This window comes from Prionailurus viverrinus, chromosome B3 (assembly GCF_022837055.1).
Source record: "Prionailurus viverrinus isolate Anna chromosome B3, UM_Priviv_1.0, whole genome shotgun sequence".
NCBI lineage: Eukaryota > Metazoa > Chordata > Mammalia > Carnivora > Felidae > Prionailurus > Prionailurus viverrinus.
This window is the reverse complement of record NC_062566.1, coordinates 4,269,459-4,288,705: the sequence shown is the minus strand read 5'-3', so window position 1 is coordinate 4,288,705 and position 19,247 is coordinate 4,269,459. Positions and strand designations below refer to the sequence as shown.

Below are 19,247 nucleotides of genomic sequence, written 5' to 3'. Positions count from 1 at the left end.
CTGAGAGCTGCTGGCACGGCCCAAGGTTTTACCGTTGACTTTTCTGTGTTTGGCTAGTTCGTCACAGAGAGTTGTTGGTCTCAAGACATAGCTTTAAAACCTCAACCTTAGTATTAACCTAGTATTAACTTAGTATTAACAGTGGGAGTGATACCTATTTTTATTGAATCAGTTGTATATGGGATTGAATGCTGTGTAGAAATGTGAATTAACTGGTTATATGTTCCTGATTTTGACAAGTGATATTGTGGGGCTCGTTCTATTTGCCAAGCTGGCCCACCCCTTAATCTGGTCTGATTTCAGCTGAACATGTCCTTACCTTGTTGTCTTTTGAATTGTTCCATTGGATGTTTGAATCAGGTACTATGAAATCAGACTTGGCAAAAAAAAAAAAAAAAAAAAACCCAAAAAAACCCTAGAGAAAATGCATTTTCATAGTAACTCTATATTGGTTTTCAAATGAAAACATGTAAGAGACTAATACATCAATTGGGCAAATGGGATGGGCAGGGAGGATGGGGGTGTATCCAGACTTTTGGAGCCAGTGCTGCTCCAGGTGAGATGCTAGAGGTTCTAAAGATCCTTCCTTCCTTCCTTCCTTCCTTCCTTCCTTCCTTCCTTCCTTCCTTCCTTCCATTCTTTCGTTCATTCGTTCTTTGAAAATTTTTTAAAAATGTTTATTTACTTTTTAGAGTGGGGGAGAGAGAGAGACAGAGCAAGAGCAGGGGAGGGGCAGAGAGTGAGGGAGACACAGAATCTGAAACAGACTCCAGGCTCTGAGCTGTCAGCACAGAGCTCGACGCAGGGCTTGAACCCACGAATCATGAGATCATGACCTGAGCTGAAGTCAGACGCTCAACTGAGCCACCCAGGTGCCCCAATATATATATATATATATATATATATATATATATATATATATATATATATATATATATATTTTAATGTTTATTTATTTTTGAGCGAGTGTGAGCAGGAGAGGGACAGAGAGACTGGGGCAGAGGAGGATCTGAAGCAAGCTCTTTGCTGACGGCAGTGAGCCTGGTGCGGGGCTTGAACTCGCGAACCATGAGATCATGACCTGAGCTGAAGTTGGACCCTCCACCGACTGAACCACCCAGGCATCCCAAGATGCCTTATTTATGTGTTCTAGGCTTCTGAAAGTATGGTGGCAACACAGTCCTTTGTAAAGTACATGGTTTCTTTGTAAGTGTTAATTTTCTTTCTTTCCTCAAGGTATAGTAGAAAACACTGTTTCTCACCCTAAATGTGCATACAAATTCCCTGGGGATCTTGTTAAGATCCTGGGTGGGACCCAAGGTTCTGCATATCTAACAAACTCCCAGGTTGGTGGCCATACTTTGAGGAACAAGAGTATAAAGACAAGTTTGTTTAGGTTTGGACTGACCTAGGTCCAAGCGTCAATTCTGGGTAACTTACTGGATGACCAGTTTTCAAGTGCTCCTATACCGGGGCTCTGGGATGGTCAGTCCTTTAGTGACATAACATTGAATGTTGGAGGTGTTGAGGCACACCTGGTTTGGTCTCTTCTGTTCCCCTGCTCTCTAGATCATTGACTCTCTGAGCATTTTGTGTGACCAAAAAACTGCGTTGACCATGTTAGCATGGCCTTGGCCACCCTGATTGTCTGTAGCTGTACAGCAACTGTGGTCTTCAGACGAAGCTGCCATCTGTTTCCCCTTCTTCCCTCCTTTTCTCTATCCAAGCGGTGTTTATTTAGAAAGTTCTGGGTGCAGTGTCCAGCTGATAGTACCCCATGCTGTTCTGTCTTATTCCTGAAGCTTCCATGTATCTCTTTACCTTTATAAATATTCTCCTCCTGCACCCATGCTGCCTCCTGTTCCTAGGATGTGCACTGAATAGTGAAGTTGCTTGCTACATTTCAAATACACTGCTTCTCTTTAGATTTCAAAGCTTGCTGTGCCAGGGGGGACGAATATTATCAAGCCCGGCATCATTCATTCAGTCTGATGGGCCCCATCTCTCCATTTATCAGCCATGGATGGATGGGGGAGTTTTTGTATCATTTTATTGCCTGACTGAAGCTTGATAGATCCTCTTTAAGGAAGTGACTCACTTTTCTTCTTTCTTTCTCTGACTTTTGATGGTTTCTTTGTTCTAGGGGTCCTGGTAGTTCAGAGTCTGCTTGTCAAGGCTTCGGTTATGTCACTCGTGTCCCAGTCTCTGGCCAGGGTCATAATCCCTGTTATTAGCAGATACATAAATACGCAATTAATGTTAAAAGAATGCAATCTAGTGACATCATTTCCCTTTAGGTTGTCTAGATTTTGAGGCTACACTTTACTTAGGGTTCTGTGCCATTGCTCTTGTTCAGTGACCTCTCAGGACTGACGCTACTGATTCACTGTTTAATAATTTCAGCCAAGATGCTTTTGCTTGGCCATATTTTCAGGAGATCAGAGGCCTTTTTGGTATTTTATTTTTTCCAAGGGAAGAAATATGTCCTACCAAAACCCACAGGTTTAAGACTTCCTGGGCACAGACTGCTAATGCCTAGAAAGAGCAGGCACATAATATGTATATGTAAAGCAGTCAGAGGTAAAAATAAGCAGGCTGGCGGGAGGGCACTGGCCTCACCTAAAAAGTTCAAAGTCAATGCGAAACAAGCCAAATTCTGGCCTGGAACCTTTGAAACACCTTTTAGAATTTGAGATCTAGCTGGAGGGGCACCAATTGCTCTGGTTTACCAGGGACTCAGGGGTTTCCTGGGATGTCAGATTTTCAAGTCTAAAACTGCAACATGCCTTGGGGCGCCTGGGAGTTCGTTTCAGGTCATGATCTCACGGCTTGTGAGTTTGAGCCCTCGTCGGGCTCTCTGCTGACAGCTCGGAGCCTGCTTCAGATTCTGTGTCTCCCTCTCTCTCTGCCCCTCCCCTGCTCACACTCTGTCAATCTCTCTCTCAAAAAATAATAAACATTAAAAAAAATTTTTTAAAAAATAAAAGGAAGAATAGGAAAAACACAGAGGATTTTTAGTGAGACTAATTCGTGTAATAGTATATAGTTAATGCATGCCATTATACACTCATCCAACCCGTAGAATGTCCAACACCAAGAGTGAATCCTGATGTCATCTGTGGACTCTGGGTGATAATAATGAGTCAGTGTAGATTCATTGACCTTAACAAGCACACCATTCTGAGGGGTGAGGATGTTGGAGATAGGGGGCGCTATGCACAGGTGGAGGATATATGGGAACTCTGTGAACTTTCCACCCAATTTTGCTGTGAACCTAAAACTGTTTTAAAAATGAGGTCTAGGGGCACCTGGGTGGCTCAGTCGGTTAAGCGTCCGACTTCGGCTCAGGTCACTATCTCACGGTCTGTGAGTTCGAGCCCCGCGTCGGGCTCTGGGCTGATGGCTCAGAGCCTGGAGCCTGTTTCCGATTCTGTGTCTCCCTCTCTCTCTGCCCCTCCCCCGTTCATGCTCTGTCTCTCTCTGTCTCAAAAATAAATAAACGTTAAACAAAAAAATTAAAAAAATAAAAAATAAAAATGAGGTCTAAGGGCGCCTGGGTGGCTCAGTCAGTTTAGTGTTTGACTTCAGCTCAGGTCACGATCTCGCGGTTTGTGAGTTCAAGCCCTGCATCGGGCTCTGTGCTGACAGCTCAGAGCCTGGAGCCTGCTTCAGATTCTGTGTCTCCCTCTCTCTCTCTGCCCCTCCTCTGCTCTCTCTCTTTCTTTCTCTCCCTCTGAAAAATAAATGAACAATAAAAAATTATTTAAAAATGAATAAAATAAAACTGTAACATTCCTGAACAAACCAGATGGTTGGTCACCCCATACCTAGCATTCTTAGTGCATAAAAGCATGGCCTTAAACTAGACTGTAGTTAAACTAAAACAAAACAAAAAAAAAAAAGCGAAGACTAGTTGGGTCACATAGCTTCAACCTATTAAAACCAAGAAGAAGTTTGTTTGGTTTTTGTTGTTGTTGTTGTTTTCCCTCTGTAGGTTTGCTGTTTTCTTTTTTTTTTTTATTTAAAATTTAAAATATAGTTTTTTAAGTTTGCAGTTTTCTTTTTTTTTTCATTTAAAATTTAATATATTTTTTTCAAGTTTGCAGTTTTCAATGGGGGAAAATGTAGCAATGCTCACCATTTTATTCTTAATAACAAAGCAGGACTTTAAACTCTATTTGGGGGCTGACCCCTTTTCAGAAATTAGAGGCACTGAATTTATTGCCAGCCAGTCATAGCTGTCCATCTGCTAATTCACTCCACATAGAGGGAGCAGCTGTCACTTCAGAAATGCTACAGTAGATAATAAGATGGGGTGCGTTTCATCTTCAAACGCTTAAAACAAATCTCTGGGAAGAATAGCAACAGTTTCTCTGACTGCATGAATCTTTGATATTATTAACACAAAATGCCAAACGGATTTGGAGATTGGGAGCAAATGGATTTGCTTTAAAAGGAAAAGCACTCAAATTATGTGTAGTACATATTGTGTAATCTGCAATCACATAGATAGAGGAGCGTCTGAAACACTAGGCATACACAGAGATACTCTCAAAATCCTAGCCATACATAGAGCCCTGAGTACAAATACAACCATGTGGGCTTCCAAATCCACACAGCCTATGGGTACAAAGGGAATGCATCGTTGTCTCCAGCCCTGGAAAACAAAATTTACCCCAAAGTAACAGCTTCTGACAGTCTTACATTGGCCCAAGTTCTTCTGCAAGTTTACAAGATTATCTAATACAATTAAATAATCCCAGGTGCTCTCCACCAGCCCCCTGTGACCTGTTTCACAGCCCAAAGTCCAATTAGCAATTCATAGTGTTATTGCCTTGCATTTTTTCTTAGATGAATTCCTTTCTTCTTAGTCTCATTGCTTCCCCGTTTACGTTTGCTTGAATCAACTGGTAATTGAAACTGACCACAGCCTCCTATTTGGGGTTCCTAGCCAAGATTATCTCTTCTGATCAACCTTAATACAGCTTCATTATTGTTCATAAGGAAAGAAAAGTAGGATGAGATGAGGAATCAATAAATATAGTGCAACACTGCTGTATATCCCTGAACATTACGGATATGGATGAAGATAGAAGAACAGATAAATATGGAGAGGTGCAAATGGATATAGGTATGGACATGACAGATGTAGACACGGGTAGAGATTGGGTTATATAGATACTTCTCCATGGAGATATCATTTCATTTGATCCTCAAAATAATTTTCGGAAGCAGTTTAGGCATATCTATCTATCTATCTATCTATCTTTATTTCTCTCTCTCTCTCTCTGTCTATATATATATATGTATATACATATATATATATATTTTTTTTTTCCTATGAGAGTATTGACTCTCAAAGAGACACCAAATCCCCTATCTGCTGACAGAGCTGGAATTCGAGACTGGGACTTCTTAACCCAAACCCAGGGCTTATTATGATTGGAGCACAAACTTTACTTTTTTCTGTTTTTGGAACTTGTAATCTGGAATGACTTTTTTTGCTATGTGGTGGCCTATGAGCTTTTCCCACATAGACATTGCCTCTGTACTTGGTCTCCATGGAGCATATGGAAAAAGAGAGTTGACATGGAATTGATGGCTACTGGACACATATAATGTCTGCATTTTCATTTACACAAACAGAAATGCTTTTAAGGGGTCTTGACTGATTTTATCACTTCAGATGTTACCAACAGGAAAAACAAAAACAAAAGCAAAAACAAATCCCTAGTGTTGATGCGAATCCAGGTCAAGTCAAGGAGAGTCACAGAGCAGTTAGGGTCTTGAGGATCTGGGATATTTTACTGCAAGTACCTTGATTTGAGAAAAGAAATTCATTTAAACACAGCAAATATGCTCAGGAGCAAGTCTGGGGACACCTGCTTCTTTCTGTCACTATCAGCATGAAAGATCTCCTTCATATTTTACCTCTATCCCTGGTCGCCAGGCGGAACAGATAAGCCCTATTTCTGTATGTCATGGCTGTTAAAAAGAGGAGGGGAGAAAAAATAGCAAGAAAGGAACAAAAAAGTCAGAAAGGAAGATGAAAAAACCTACCATTTCTCAAGTCAAAATATTTTAATGGCGCGATCGGGATAAACGATTAATCTAAAGGTTTTTGGTTTCTAGTGAGCTGTAAGAGGAGGCTGACAAGCAGCAGGAAACTAATATTTAAGATAATTTCAGAAACACGAAGATGAGAAAGTGGTAAAAGAAGGAGGCTGAACCTTTTTCCTTCCACCTCCAAGATTTATTGAAAATAGTGATTAAAAAAAAAAAAAAGCACACACACAGAAAATGTATCCGGTTCTACATTTGAAATGCTAGTGCATTTATTCATTCCAAATTATTTACTGGATACCAACTCTGACACAGTTACTATATTAAGGTTTTGATGGGAAAAAACTGATTGTTCCTGCCCCCAGGAAGCTCACAGTCCAAGGAAAGAGATGTAAAGATAACTAAAGAACAGTAAAACCTCACCCAAAATGGTTTTATGAGAACTCGGGTGAAGGGGATCCCTGGATGCTATTGCACCAAATAGGAGCAGAATGGGAGGTCCTGGGGATCAGAAATTTCCCTGCAGTGCTGATCCCCTGAAAATTGCAGGAGTGGAAAGGGATGGAGCTGTGGGGAGTCCTGGCAAAGTGACAGTAGGCACAGTTGCTCATCGGGATCTGTGACCAGTTTGATGGGTGTGGAGTATGGAAAGACCAGGGCAGCAGGGGATCTGGGCTGGGGGTGGGGAAAGGCTGATGAGGATGCTGTATTGCTTCCCCTCAATTCCTGGCATCTCTCTTGTTAGCTCTCTTGAGTAAGGAGCATCTTAGCAGGACTGCCGGGGGCTTCCCCAGAGCCTGGGGGTCTCTTGTTCATCTCTGGGAGTCTCTTTTAGGATGATCTTACCTGACAGCTCAGATTCTTAGTTTTCTTTCCTCTGAATTGCAGGCAGCACTATCTTAACCAGCTGTGTCAACTTTGTAAAGTAACGTGATACTTTCAAATGTGGACGTCTCCATTTCCCAAATGAGACAATGGATGATTCTGAGCTCATTTCTAGCGCCAGCATCCCATGATGATGTCTTTGAAAAAGATACTCTGGCTCTCTGGGTAAATGTCAAGCATTCTGTGTCATTTGTATGGATAGGGAGGAAGCACAGTGATAGGAGAAAGAGCCTTATGCTTTTTTTAGAGGCAAATAGACCTGGATGTAAAGCCTAGCTGTTAGTTTTGTGATCTCGGGTCATTTATGTAATCATTTCTAAGCTTCAGTCTCTTCATTGGGATGGAATAATATCCACCTGGCAGAGCTATTGGGCCAGCTGGAAATATCGTATGTAACACACCCTGCATGACAGATTGAGCTCAACTTAATTATTTGTAGAATTGAAGGTCCCAGAGCCTCAAGAAATTTATCGAATTCATTCTCTGTGGGGAACTACATTTCCCCAATTTCGCCCTAAAACTGTGATAACCCAATATTAAGTCAAAAAGTCAAATATGGCTTCCAGTTCTTTCCGGGACTGTGAATAATCACAACACTTTGGGAGCTTAAATGACAGATCTGCAGATTTCTGGACATCTGCAATTGATGCCAATTGGACAGAAGTCAGAAGGACATTGGATTCATTAGTTTGTTTGTCTTGTCGAGCTTTATTTTCTCAAGTTATTTTCTTCTCAATGAGTATTTATTTGCTTGTTTATTCCTGCAGTCACAGATGCTCACTGAAAGGGGAGGATTTGAACAGACAATGGCTCTCTCCCAGTGCCCATCTCCAGCCAACAATCTACCATGCCAAAGGACTCCTGTACTACCTGAGCAGTATTGGCCGAAGTCCCAGGGTGAGTCACTTTCTTGTGCCTCTACACTCTTGGCTGGTTCCTTCCATCTTTCAGGAGGCAACTTCCTTTCTGTCAAGGAAGGAAACCCAGATACCAGCCAAAGACCTGGGTGTGATAAGCTTTAAAGAGGGATGTATTCATTTGCTAGGGCTGCCATAACAAAGTACCACAGACTAGGTGGCTTAGAACAACAGAAACACATTCTCTCAGTTTTCTGGAAGCTAGACATCTAAGATCAAGGTGTCAGCAGGTCATGATATCCTGAAGGCTCTAGAAAAAAACCCTCCATTGCCCATTCCTAGCTTGCACTGATTGCCAGGAGCCCCGAATGTGGCTGGTGGCGGCTGATCTATCTCGAATTTCTGTCTCTGTCTTCATATGGCCATCTTCTTTCTGTGTGTGTCTGTGTACAGAGTTCCCTCTTCTCCTAAGGACAGCAGTCACTGGGTTAAGGTGACCTAATTAGAGACCACCATAATAAGTATGACCTGACTACATCTGCGAAAAACTGTCTCCAAATAGGGTCACATTCATAGCTACTGAGAATTCGAGGGAGAAGACACAATTTAACCCATCATAGGGGCAAACCATTGGCTCAAACCATACTCGTTGGTGAAAGCTGTGCAAAAATCGCACTTTAACCCATTTTTCTGTTTTTTTCAGTTATTGGTCAAGAGAGAATATTATTTATCTATTAAGTAGTGATTGAAAGAAATCCTCTAGTTGTTAATATTCATGTTCACCTAGTATATATTCAATTCCAAAGATGATTCTGGCGCTATTCCAGGTACTTTTATACACAGGCTTTACTCCCAAGCTTATAGCAACTGCAAAATAGAAGGAAAACAGATGATAGACAGTCTGGCCCCCGACTTACTGATGGTTCCACTTACCATTTTTTTTACTTTACGATGCTGTGAAAGTGATTCACATTCAGTAGGAAGCATACTTCAAAGTTTGAATTTTGATCCTCTCCCAGGCACCTCTTTGTGTTGCTGGGCTGTGGCAGCAAGGTGCAGCTTCCAGCCTTTCAAACGATTTGGAGGATAAACAACCCATACACATACCAGAATTCTGTACCCATACAACCATTCTGGTTTTCACTTTCAGCATGGTGTTCAATATAATTACATCAAGTAGTCAACGCTTTATTATAAAAAAGGCCTCGTGTTAGATGATTTCGCCCAACAGTAGGCTAAGGTAAGGGTTCTGAGCACATACATGCAAGATAGGTGAGGCGAAGCTACAATGTTCCTAGGTTAGATGTATTAAATGCATTTTCAGTGTGTGATATTTTCAGTTTATGATGGGTTTAACAGGTTGCAATCTCATCATAAATTGATGAAGATCTTTACTAGAGACAAGAGGCCTAGGCCCAAGATTAATGAAGGAGGCAATGGTACACAAGTAACTGTAGGAAAATAATCATTTATTGACTACAAACTGTGAACATACTCTCTGCAACAGCATGGAGGGGCATATGTCCAAATTTAGACTGCTTGCCTAACGTAAGGAACTTTTAAAATAGTGTGTATAAGCTTACAGATGGGTCAAGCAATCACCTCTACCATTAACCACTTTTTGAACATATACTATGTGATAAAAACAGTGGCACATTGGGGCACCTGGGTGGCTCAGTTGGTTGAGCATCTGACTCTTGATTTTGGCTCAGGTCATGATACCAGGGTCATGGGATCGAGGCTTATATCAGTCTCCATATTCTCTCTCTCTTTCCCTCTGCCCTTCTCCCCAAAATACAAAAATGAAAACAGTGGTTCATTCAGTAAATATCTATTGAAATAATAGATGAATATCTAGTATAGAATCTTACTGATATCTCAAAAAAATTAAGGGATCAAGTGATTTCCCTGAGGTCACCAGGAGGTATATAGCAGAGTTGGCATTCGGTTCTGACCTGTTTTCCACCCTGCAACTCAATCTCTCTTTATCACTTACTCTTTGAGAGAGAGGGTGTCCCCAAGACTATCTTCAGGTTCACTGATTCCCTAGAAGGACAAACAGAACTCAGAATTGCTGTTGTGCTCATAACTGTAGTTTATTACAGTGAGAGGATACAGATTAAAATCAGCAAAGGTAAAAGGTACATAGGGCAGAATCCAGGAGACAGGTGTGGATTTTCAGGTGTGTCTGCTCCCAGTAGAGTTGTATGGACAGTGCTACATTGTCCAGCAGTGGTGTGTGATAACAGGGATAGTATGCCAACCAGGGAAGCTCATCTGAACTTTGATGACCAGGGTTTTATTGAAGCTCAGTTATAGCCATGGTGCCCCAGATGTCTGATCTTAGTTACTCAGTCTCCAGTCCCTTTAGAAATCAAACTGACACTTAATGGTCCAAGACTACCACCAGAGGTCACATTGTCAGCATCAATCATCTGGCATGACCCAAGGTCCAGGTAAAGAAAGACACTCTTAACTAGCAGACTATTCCAAGAATGCCAAGGTGATCTACCAGGAGCCAACCAAGAGCCAGACCTTTCTTTGGAATGTGTAGCGTTTAAACACTTCACACTTAGTGAGTCACTACTTTACTGCAAAGAGAATAAAGCATGTCCTTTTCCCTTAAGAATCCTTGTTCTACACTGGTCAAAATGTGTGATATTTTCATGCTAACCCCCCACGCTCCCCATCTAAGGAAACACTTGTACCTCTGTTGTCTTCCCTCTAGAAGCAAGTTCATGGCCTGTACAGCAGAACACCAGTCTTATGAACAAGGCCTGGAAACAGTGTATTCTTTGAGGAAGAAATCTTAGCCTCTGTGAGAAGAGACAGAGACTTACAGGGAAAGAGGTCCTTACCTGATACACAGTTAAATATACACGCATTCAACCCTTAGCAAACAGGATTCCTCTCTACTCTGACAACCTCTAATTGAAGAGCAGAACATTTATTTTACAGCATGACAGGTGAATGCCTTGTTTTAAAATATAAATAAACATTAATTAACTGTAAACACGACAGCCACAGACTTGTTTCCTGCTGGGACCATCTGAGAGGTGGGTGAGAAACAGCTGAGTACTAAATGCTATTCACAGTATTACAAAAACTCTCTAATGGGCTCAGCATCACCTTTTAGTTACCCGTGAGGCTGTATTTAACCAGCTTCCTGCTGATAGCACAAGCACTGCCACTCGTCTGTACTCGGGTCTGTCCTATACGGAGAAGATTTTCATGGTGCCCAGATTGACTCTTGGGCTACATGGTTATAGATTAACTGTGACCCTGTCCAACCTCTAGCTCCTATAAAAATATTTACTGAAGCATCAGGAAGCCACTTTCTGGTGGCTAGGAGATTTAACCAGTTCTAGATGGTACTTAGGCATTTGCCTATTGGTGAATAGAATAATATGAACTCCCAGAACCAATGAGAATGTGAGATCGTGAGAGAAAGCAGTATCCTGATACTGCTGAGGGTTGCTAAAAACCAGACAGGTCATCCAGTTTATAGGCAATATGACAGTATTTACATACAGTTTCATCCTTCCATCCATCCATCCATCCATCCATCCACCCACCCATCCATCCACCTATCCATCCATCCAACCACCCATGCATCCATCCATCCATTCACCCACCCATCCATCCACCTATCCATCTATCTATCTATCTATCTATCTATCTATCTATCTATCCATCCACCTACCCATCCACCCATCTATCCACTCATCCATCTGTAATCCATCCATCCATCCATCCATCCATCCACCCAGTCATCCATCTGGGCATTCATCCATGTGCCCATTCCTTTACATCATGTGTGTAATCACTGGAAAGGAAAGGGATGACCCCACCCCCCCTTTTTTTGAAGAGTCTATAGTTTACTTTATTAGAAAGTGCAGTCAGGTCTGCAAAGACACCAAGGTAGTACAAAATGGTAAAAACTGCAGCAAAAGTTCATATGAGTTGTAGAAACACAAATGAGGGATTGCATCATTTTCCCTCAAGGTTATGGAAAAACTGGAGACTAGAGATGCCACTTAAACTGGGCTTAAAATATTAGTAAAGGTTTTTCTTGGTTTTTATTACAGTAAGGTAGAAAAGTATTCTTTCCTCAGAGGGTCTAAGGCCTGCCTGTGATCTCTTAGATCTTGTGCCTTGTGAAATTGGTGTTCTGTCAAGTTTTCAATACTTGGGATCACTGCATGGGGAAAAGGAAAGGAAGCTTCTCATTAACTGGTGGCATAGATTCATCTGATAGCCCACAGATATTATAGTCTCTTTCCTATTTTCTTGAGCCTTTATTTTCTGTCTCTAATTTATGAGAGGGTCACGAATTCTCTTCCAGATGTTGGATTCAAAGCCCAGACACAGTAAATATAGATATACTCACACATTGTAATACTATTCAGAGAAAAAAATACAATAATAAACTGAAATTCGCAACAACATGGATGAATTTCAGAAGTATGTTGAGTGACATAGGCTAGACACTAAAAAGTACGTGCTCTATGTCTCTACTTAGGTAAAGTTCAAGATCGAAGGACAGAACATTGATTGCCTCTGTAAAGGGATTCAATAATAGGGGCCAGGAGGGAACTATTGAGGTTAGTACAAATGTTCTGTATCTCAATTAGAGTCACTTACACCAAAACCCATTGATTAAAGACTCATTCGAGGTCTATGCATGTCATTCTAGGTACATATTTACCTAAATACAAAAAATTAAAGATAAATAAATCAAAGCATAGTCACAGGGACTTTGAAATGCAACCAGGAAGCAAAGGGTCCTGCTTATAATGAGACCGACCAACACACAGGCATGCAATTCAAGCCAAGGAAGAGCACACAGCAGAGTAGAAAGCTGTAGAAGAAGATCTATTTATTAGTCAGAAAGGTCCAGCCAGAGAAAAGGCATGCAAGCAGAGAAGCCCGAAGAACAGACAGCCTCCACTGTCAGCTGGTAGGAGGCATTGAGCCCATTCCACTTTGTAGAACTCCCTACCAGAGGTAGGAGGCCTGAGGCCTAGGGGGAGACAGGCATAGCTAAGGGGAGTGGAGGAAAGCTCTCAGGCTCCATGAGGTTTCCAGAAACCCAGGCCACAGCCTCTTCCAGGCTGCTGTGTTGCAGCTGGCCTGGCCCCTGTGCCACTGCAGAGAATCTGGGCTTCGGAATTAGGAGTGCTATCGATTCTCATCCTCTTGGCTCTCTCTGTAGGAGTGCGTGCTGGTAAAGGGATTTCAGTGCTCTTTGAAGAGCTCATTGATTCCCACTTACAACTTAGACAAACTAGGCCGCCTTCTGCCAAGGGACAGGGTGGGCATATTTTGGTTTTATCTTTCTCTGGGGCCCAGTGGAACAGAATTTTTAGCTACTTAAATGATTTTCTTGGTCTTATACTGTCCCTCTGGCATATGTTTTGAGTTAATCAGCTTCTTTTCAGAGACAAAAGGAGAGAGCAAAAAGGGATGGCATGTGTCTTCCTAAAACCTTGTCCCCAGAGCCTCAAGATACTCTATACACACTATTGATTTTATCTCCACTTTATTCCTCAGAAGTGGCAGAAGGACAAGTGTTATTTTTGCTTATTTTCATTGATTCATGCTAAGGTACACATCTAGAATTCCCCTCTTTTCCTGTGTAAGGATGTGGTAGGGAAAAAAAAAATCTTGCTGCCATAGTTGGGAAATGGGGAGGTTCTGGGTGAAAGAAATTTAAATTTGATTCCATATTCTTTTATTTAAAATTGTTCTCATTCTATCAGAATAAAGATTAAACAGTGCTTCTCTAACATACCAGAAGTCATGTCTTAGAGGTATTTTTATAGGCACAAGTACTCCACATTTAAGTGAATTGCTAACATTTCTTGCATAAATTTATGTTGAAAAGCAGAGAATTTTTTTCTTCTTTCTCCCTTGCTAGTATCTCTGATATACCTTTTGAGTATTACAAAGCTGGAAATCTGGATTCTCCATATGCCACAGGGAAGGCCAGTCAGATTTTTCAAAGAAGTTTGAGCCAATTCCCTATTTTTCATCTTTTTGTGAGCAAAGCTGGGAGGTGGAGTGGAGGGGAACACAGGAGGGTAGTTGCATAAACCAATGTGAAGGTGCCTCTGCCCAGAGCTGGTGGGATGGGGAGAAGGCAAGAAATGCGTGAAGACAGGACCAGATGGATGAGCCACACTGCAAGATTGTTCTCTGTGAGGGTGGGCCACAGGTAAAAACAGGCTTCAAATGAAGGCGCTGGAGACCTGTGCTTCATCCGTTCAATACATATGCTCAAGGAGAACTTGAGCAGGGCAGCAATGATCATGGCCAACGGCATTGGACACAGAGCTCAAAGCACTAGTCCCAGAAAGTAGGGGTTGCCAACCATAAAGCACAGTTCAGTCTAGGAGGCCAAGACAGCCAACAGTTCTTGAAGACAGGAATGTACATCAGGAAACTGAGGCAACCTCCTTATATGGAGTGGGTAAGCATGGTGGTGGGTCAGCATTTATACTCTGCCCCCTGGGTTTATCCAGACAACTTGGACATCTGCCATGGGTCAAAAACATTAGTCTTGGCCCCACCTTTGGGGAAGACATGAGTCCCAGTAACACTTCTGCACTGATTGGGATTGGCACACAAAATGGGTATATTAACACTCCTGCCTTGAGAGCCTCAGTACCTGCAATTGAGTGAGGCAAACAGTAGGGGCCTCACCCATGCTGACAGGTCACTGGGACTGTGTCCAAAGGTGACAGTCAGGCTGCTGCTTCTCTCCCTTCAACCTCTAAAACTGGGGAAGGAAGCAATTTTAACTCCTGAGGAACCTCCCAAGGCCTCACTGTTCAAGTGCCCTGCCAGGGTGTTAAGCTTATTGCTACTCACAGAGGGCCAGCCAATCAGAGACGGGGAGTAAAACTCAGCTAAGGTGAGGCCCCAGGGTAAGCCTGGTAGCTCAATCTTAATTTCATTAATTGACAATCTTGTTATACTGCTCTTTAAAAAAAAAAGTTTCTTTTTATTTATTTTGAGAGAGACATAGAGAGCAGGTGGGAGAGAAGCAGAGAGAGAGGGAGACAGAATCCCATGCAGGCTCTGCACTATCAGCACAGAGCCCAACACAAGGCTCGAGCTCACGAACCATGAGATTGTGACCTGAATTGGAGTCAAAAGTGAGAGGCTTAAACGACTGAGCCATCGAGGCTCCCCATACTGCTCTTCATCACTGGTACATCCAATGATTTGAAATATTTTATTGTGTAAAATCTTTGGAGCCCAGACAGATCGGAGTATGAGATAGAGCATCTCTTTTTAATGGGTGACCATGGGCAAGCATTTAACCTCTTTCTACTTAGGAGAAGTTGAACCTCATCTGTAAGTTTGGGTGATATCTTCCTTGCGGGACTTTTATACTGACTGTAGATGTGCATAAAGCCTTATGGTGTGACTGGCACATATCAAGCAGTCTAATTAATGGCAGACATTAAATTTATTATTACTTACCAGAAGGGTGCTACATACAAAACAGAGCCACATATTAGACTATATGTTTTGACTTAATTTATGTGGGCACTTTCAATGTAATTAAACTATCTTGGAACAAAGGACAATATAATGCATAACACTGGGATGTCAGAAAACCTCCTCTGGCATTTCATAACATGTAGTAAAGGGTCCCACTCTGGGTGGTCTCCTAACTGGTTAGTTATTGAAGCATCTCCTGAGTTTAATGTGAAATTATTCACCCCACACTAGCCATGGGAGGGGGTCAAACTGACTTGTAAGTAAAGGTTGCTTTTGCTAAGGCCATGTTGGAACTTTAGCCCATAATGGCCCAATTTAAGTAGAAGTCTCTCCCTTTAAGAAAGGGAATAGGGCATAAAATCCCCTTTTCAGATAGTTGTAGGAATAAATTCTGCTCAGGCCCCCTGTGGTTAAACTCAGCCATGACTGGACATTGCTCTCTCTCAGGTGAAACGCAAAGGAGAGAGCATGACTGTCAGTAAAAGGACTGGAAAATTTGGTCTTGCAAACAGGGCTCTTGGAGGACAATTGAATATGCCACCAAGATGATTTCCCTCATAGAGATGTTTGCTGCACTCAGGAGCTTGGGCTGAATGCTGTCCGCAACATAATGTGCACAAGTTGGAATCTCCAGGGCTTCAGTGAGCCTTGCTCGGTTTAATTGGAAGCATTGCTGTTTTGGGTTTTCATCACATACCCCAGAATTTGCCTTCTCACGGCTCCAGCCTCACCTTCATTTTCCTGTGGCGGTGGCATAAATAATGCAGAGGTCTCACTGCTGGGAAGCAGGAACGAGACCCAGATGTCAGGAATGGAAAACACAGCAGCCTAAAGCTGGTGGAGCAGAGGAGTAAACACAGTCAGGGATAGGTGAGCTGTGGGGGTAAGAGTCAGCCAGGGGAGCTGTGTTTGAGATGGGGGTTAACCTCTTGCATAAGGGCCCAATTAGCTTGCTGAGGACCAGGAATGGGACTAGGGAGGGAGGGGAAAGGTGGGGAAGGCATGTGAGGAGCATAGTAATGTGGCCCCGAACAGCCTCTTTGTTGCCCGAGAAATGATAGAACTCATGTTGTGCATGAATTAAATTAACCTTGCAATTTGGCTCAGACAAGAATTCATTGGAAAAGGTACTGCGGAGATGCATAAGAGCCTGATTTCAGAATCGTAATCCAATCAACACCATCCACTTTGCTGATGGAGAAAGCGAGACACCGGGGAGTGGGTTTAACCCGGGGTGAGAAGTTCAAAACTTACCACTCCAGCTCAAACAAAACACAACTTAATGAAAAGAAACCTCCACATCTTCATCTCTGCCTGTGTTCCTATGTTCCTTGCCTTGGGGGAAAGCACGATCCTCTTGCCTATATTCACTTAATCCAGAAATCTAGGGAGTATCCGTAACCTCTTCCTCACTTGGCCCCTAGATACATTTAGTCTCCAACTCCTGTAGAGTTTCCTTCCTCCCTCTGTCACCCAATGTCCTTTCTCTCCATACTTGAGCTGCCATAAGCTCCATACTTCTGCGTTAGTGAGGCCCCTGTCACCTCTGGTGCCTGGTGTCAGTCTCTCTGGTGAACTCCTGGAGCTCCTGTTGTGGTGGTCTGACCGTGCTGCTCCTCCTTGCGCAAGCACTTTAACGGCTCCTTCCCTGCCTTCAGGAGAATGTCCAAATATCCCAGAGCGGTGCGCAGGGGCATCACTCACTGCCTGCTGCCCGCTTGCAGACCCCAAGGTACTGTCCTCTGCAGACTTACTCTGAATGCTTGCACTTCCTCAGATCCAGGGCGGTTTCTTTCTCATTCCATTTGCTTGGATAGCTCTCACTCAGTAGGACTCAAGGTAGGATACCCTGCCCACCAGCAAATCCTAGGACCCCTACATCGTGCATCTTCAAGACTGCTGTTCATTTGGACTCTGCAACGTGCCCTTATTTGGGTTCCCAGAGACCCCGTACTTACCTCTGCTTGCACCCTCCTCTCACCGCGAGAGGGTTTCCAGTATACCCACGGGATCATCCCAACAAAACAGCTCCTGGAAGAGGCAATATGGAAATCTAAAAAGCATTTTTGAAACATGGATTCTGGATTAGAACATGCTGGGGTTCAAATATTTACTCACATACTTAAAAGCAGTGCAAACTTGGGCGCACCTGGACAGGTTATTCATTTTATCTGAAATTCAGTTTCCTCGGCTGCAATGGGATAATGGTAGCACCTGTTTCATCATGAGATAATCTATATTAAGTTATTAGCTCAGGATCTGAAACGTCATAAGCCTTCGATAAAATAACCATTGTTGCCATTGTTGCCATTGTTATTAAGGACGTTGTTGTATTATATTAAAATTTTAATTTCTCCTGCCCCCAAAGCAGGCATTCAGTAAATATTTGTTGAATCCACTGAAGAATAAGCAAGATAGGACCATAGGTTAACCTGGGCAGACTTCCTACTTACCTGGCACAGAATTTTACAGAAAGGAAGCGTAAGTGTTACTTCTTCCCATGGGAGAGAAAAACTCCCTCACCGGAAATAACTTGATAATTTAACTTGTAATTGCCCCCTATAATTTAGAAGAACACACGTTTCTTATCATTAATAAGCATTTATTTTTAGGGATATCATTTGAGCAAAAAGCTGGGCAATGTCTGCCTCTCCTCTATTCTGAGTCTCCAGTGGCCACTAGAAGTCCCAGGGCTAAGCAGTGCTTATTCCCACAGGTGACTAAGTCTATACTTTCTCACTGACATCAGCTTCCAGAATCCGTAAGGATCAGAAAACAAAAACAAAAACAAAAAAACTCCTTACTCTGGTTGAATTCAGCATTTAAGGAGCGCCTGTCACCACATAGGCAAAGCTTCTGGCTTTATGGAGAAATCTGTTGCTAAGACACAGTCTTCATTTGTTTGCACACTTTCCATAAGAATGGTGGGCATTTAATTCACAGAGAGACATTGAGGTGTAAGAGATAAAGGTTGGTGGCAAGTTCATTCTGGCAGAGGATTAAACCTCCAACAAGTCTATTGGTTCCTTTAGGCTAGAGGCTTTTTTTTTTTTTTTAATTTTTTTTCAACGTTTATTTATTTTTGGGACAGAGAGAGACAGAGCATGAGCAGGGGAGGGGCAGAGAGAGAGGGAGACACAGAATTGGAAACAGGCTCCAGGCTCTGAGCCATCAGCCCAGAGCCTGACGCGGGCTCGAAGTCGGATGCTTAACCGACTGCGCCACCCAGGCGCCCCAGGCTAGAGGCTTTCAAAGCATGGGCTTGGGACCCAGGTATCAGCACCACAGGAATTGCTAAAAATGCAAATTCCCAGGCCTGCTCCAATCTTAACTGGAATCTCACAATTGCTGCTGAGTGGTTTACAGTCTGAACTTTGGCAAGCCTTCTAGGTCATTCTGACACTCAACAACATGTGAGATCACTGCTCTAAACCCTTGACAGGAACAGTGGTTTTCAACCCTGCCTGCACATTAGAATCACCTGGAAAACTGAAAAAATATCCCATAGCCCTGGTTGTCACTGCAGACCAATTAAATAAAAATTTCTGGAGGTGGGCTCCAGGCATTGATATTTTTATAATCTCAGGGGATTTTAATGCAGGGACAGGATGGAGAAACACTGACCCATTGATGGAGATGTATTTGTTGGAAATGACAGAATCTTGCTCAAAGTAACCCAAGTAGTAAGATAGTTTTGGAGGAAAGAAGTCCCTTAATCTTACAGGAACTGGAAAGCACCAAAAGTCTGGACAGTTCTTCTTCCCATCTCTCATGTTTCTCTTTCTACTGCCACATTTTCTGTTTTCTTCTTTTCTCTGTGCATTTGCCTAACTACACCCCTCTTTAGGGAACAACTTATTCTGCTCCATCACTGTTTCCATGCTTTCATTCTGTGTCTTGTGTGTGGTTTGACTTGTCATTGGACCGACT

The 19,247-nt window shown here is 42.6% G+C and overlaps 1 protein-coding gene across 1 annotated transcript in view; it reads left to right on the top strand.

The window, feature by feature from the left end:
* The window catches only part of AGBL1 (AGBL carboxypeptidase 1), a 789,011-nt gene that overhangs the window by 340,557 nt on the left and 429,207 nt on the right, over positions 1-19,247 (top strand). Inside the window, exon 19 of the mRNA XM_047861651.1 lies at positions 7,716-7,845. Coding sequence (XP_047717607.1) covers positions 7,716-7,845 — 130 coding nt within the window. The remainder of the gene's footprint in view (positions 1-7,715; positions 7,846-19,247) is intronic.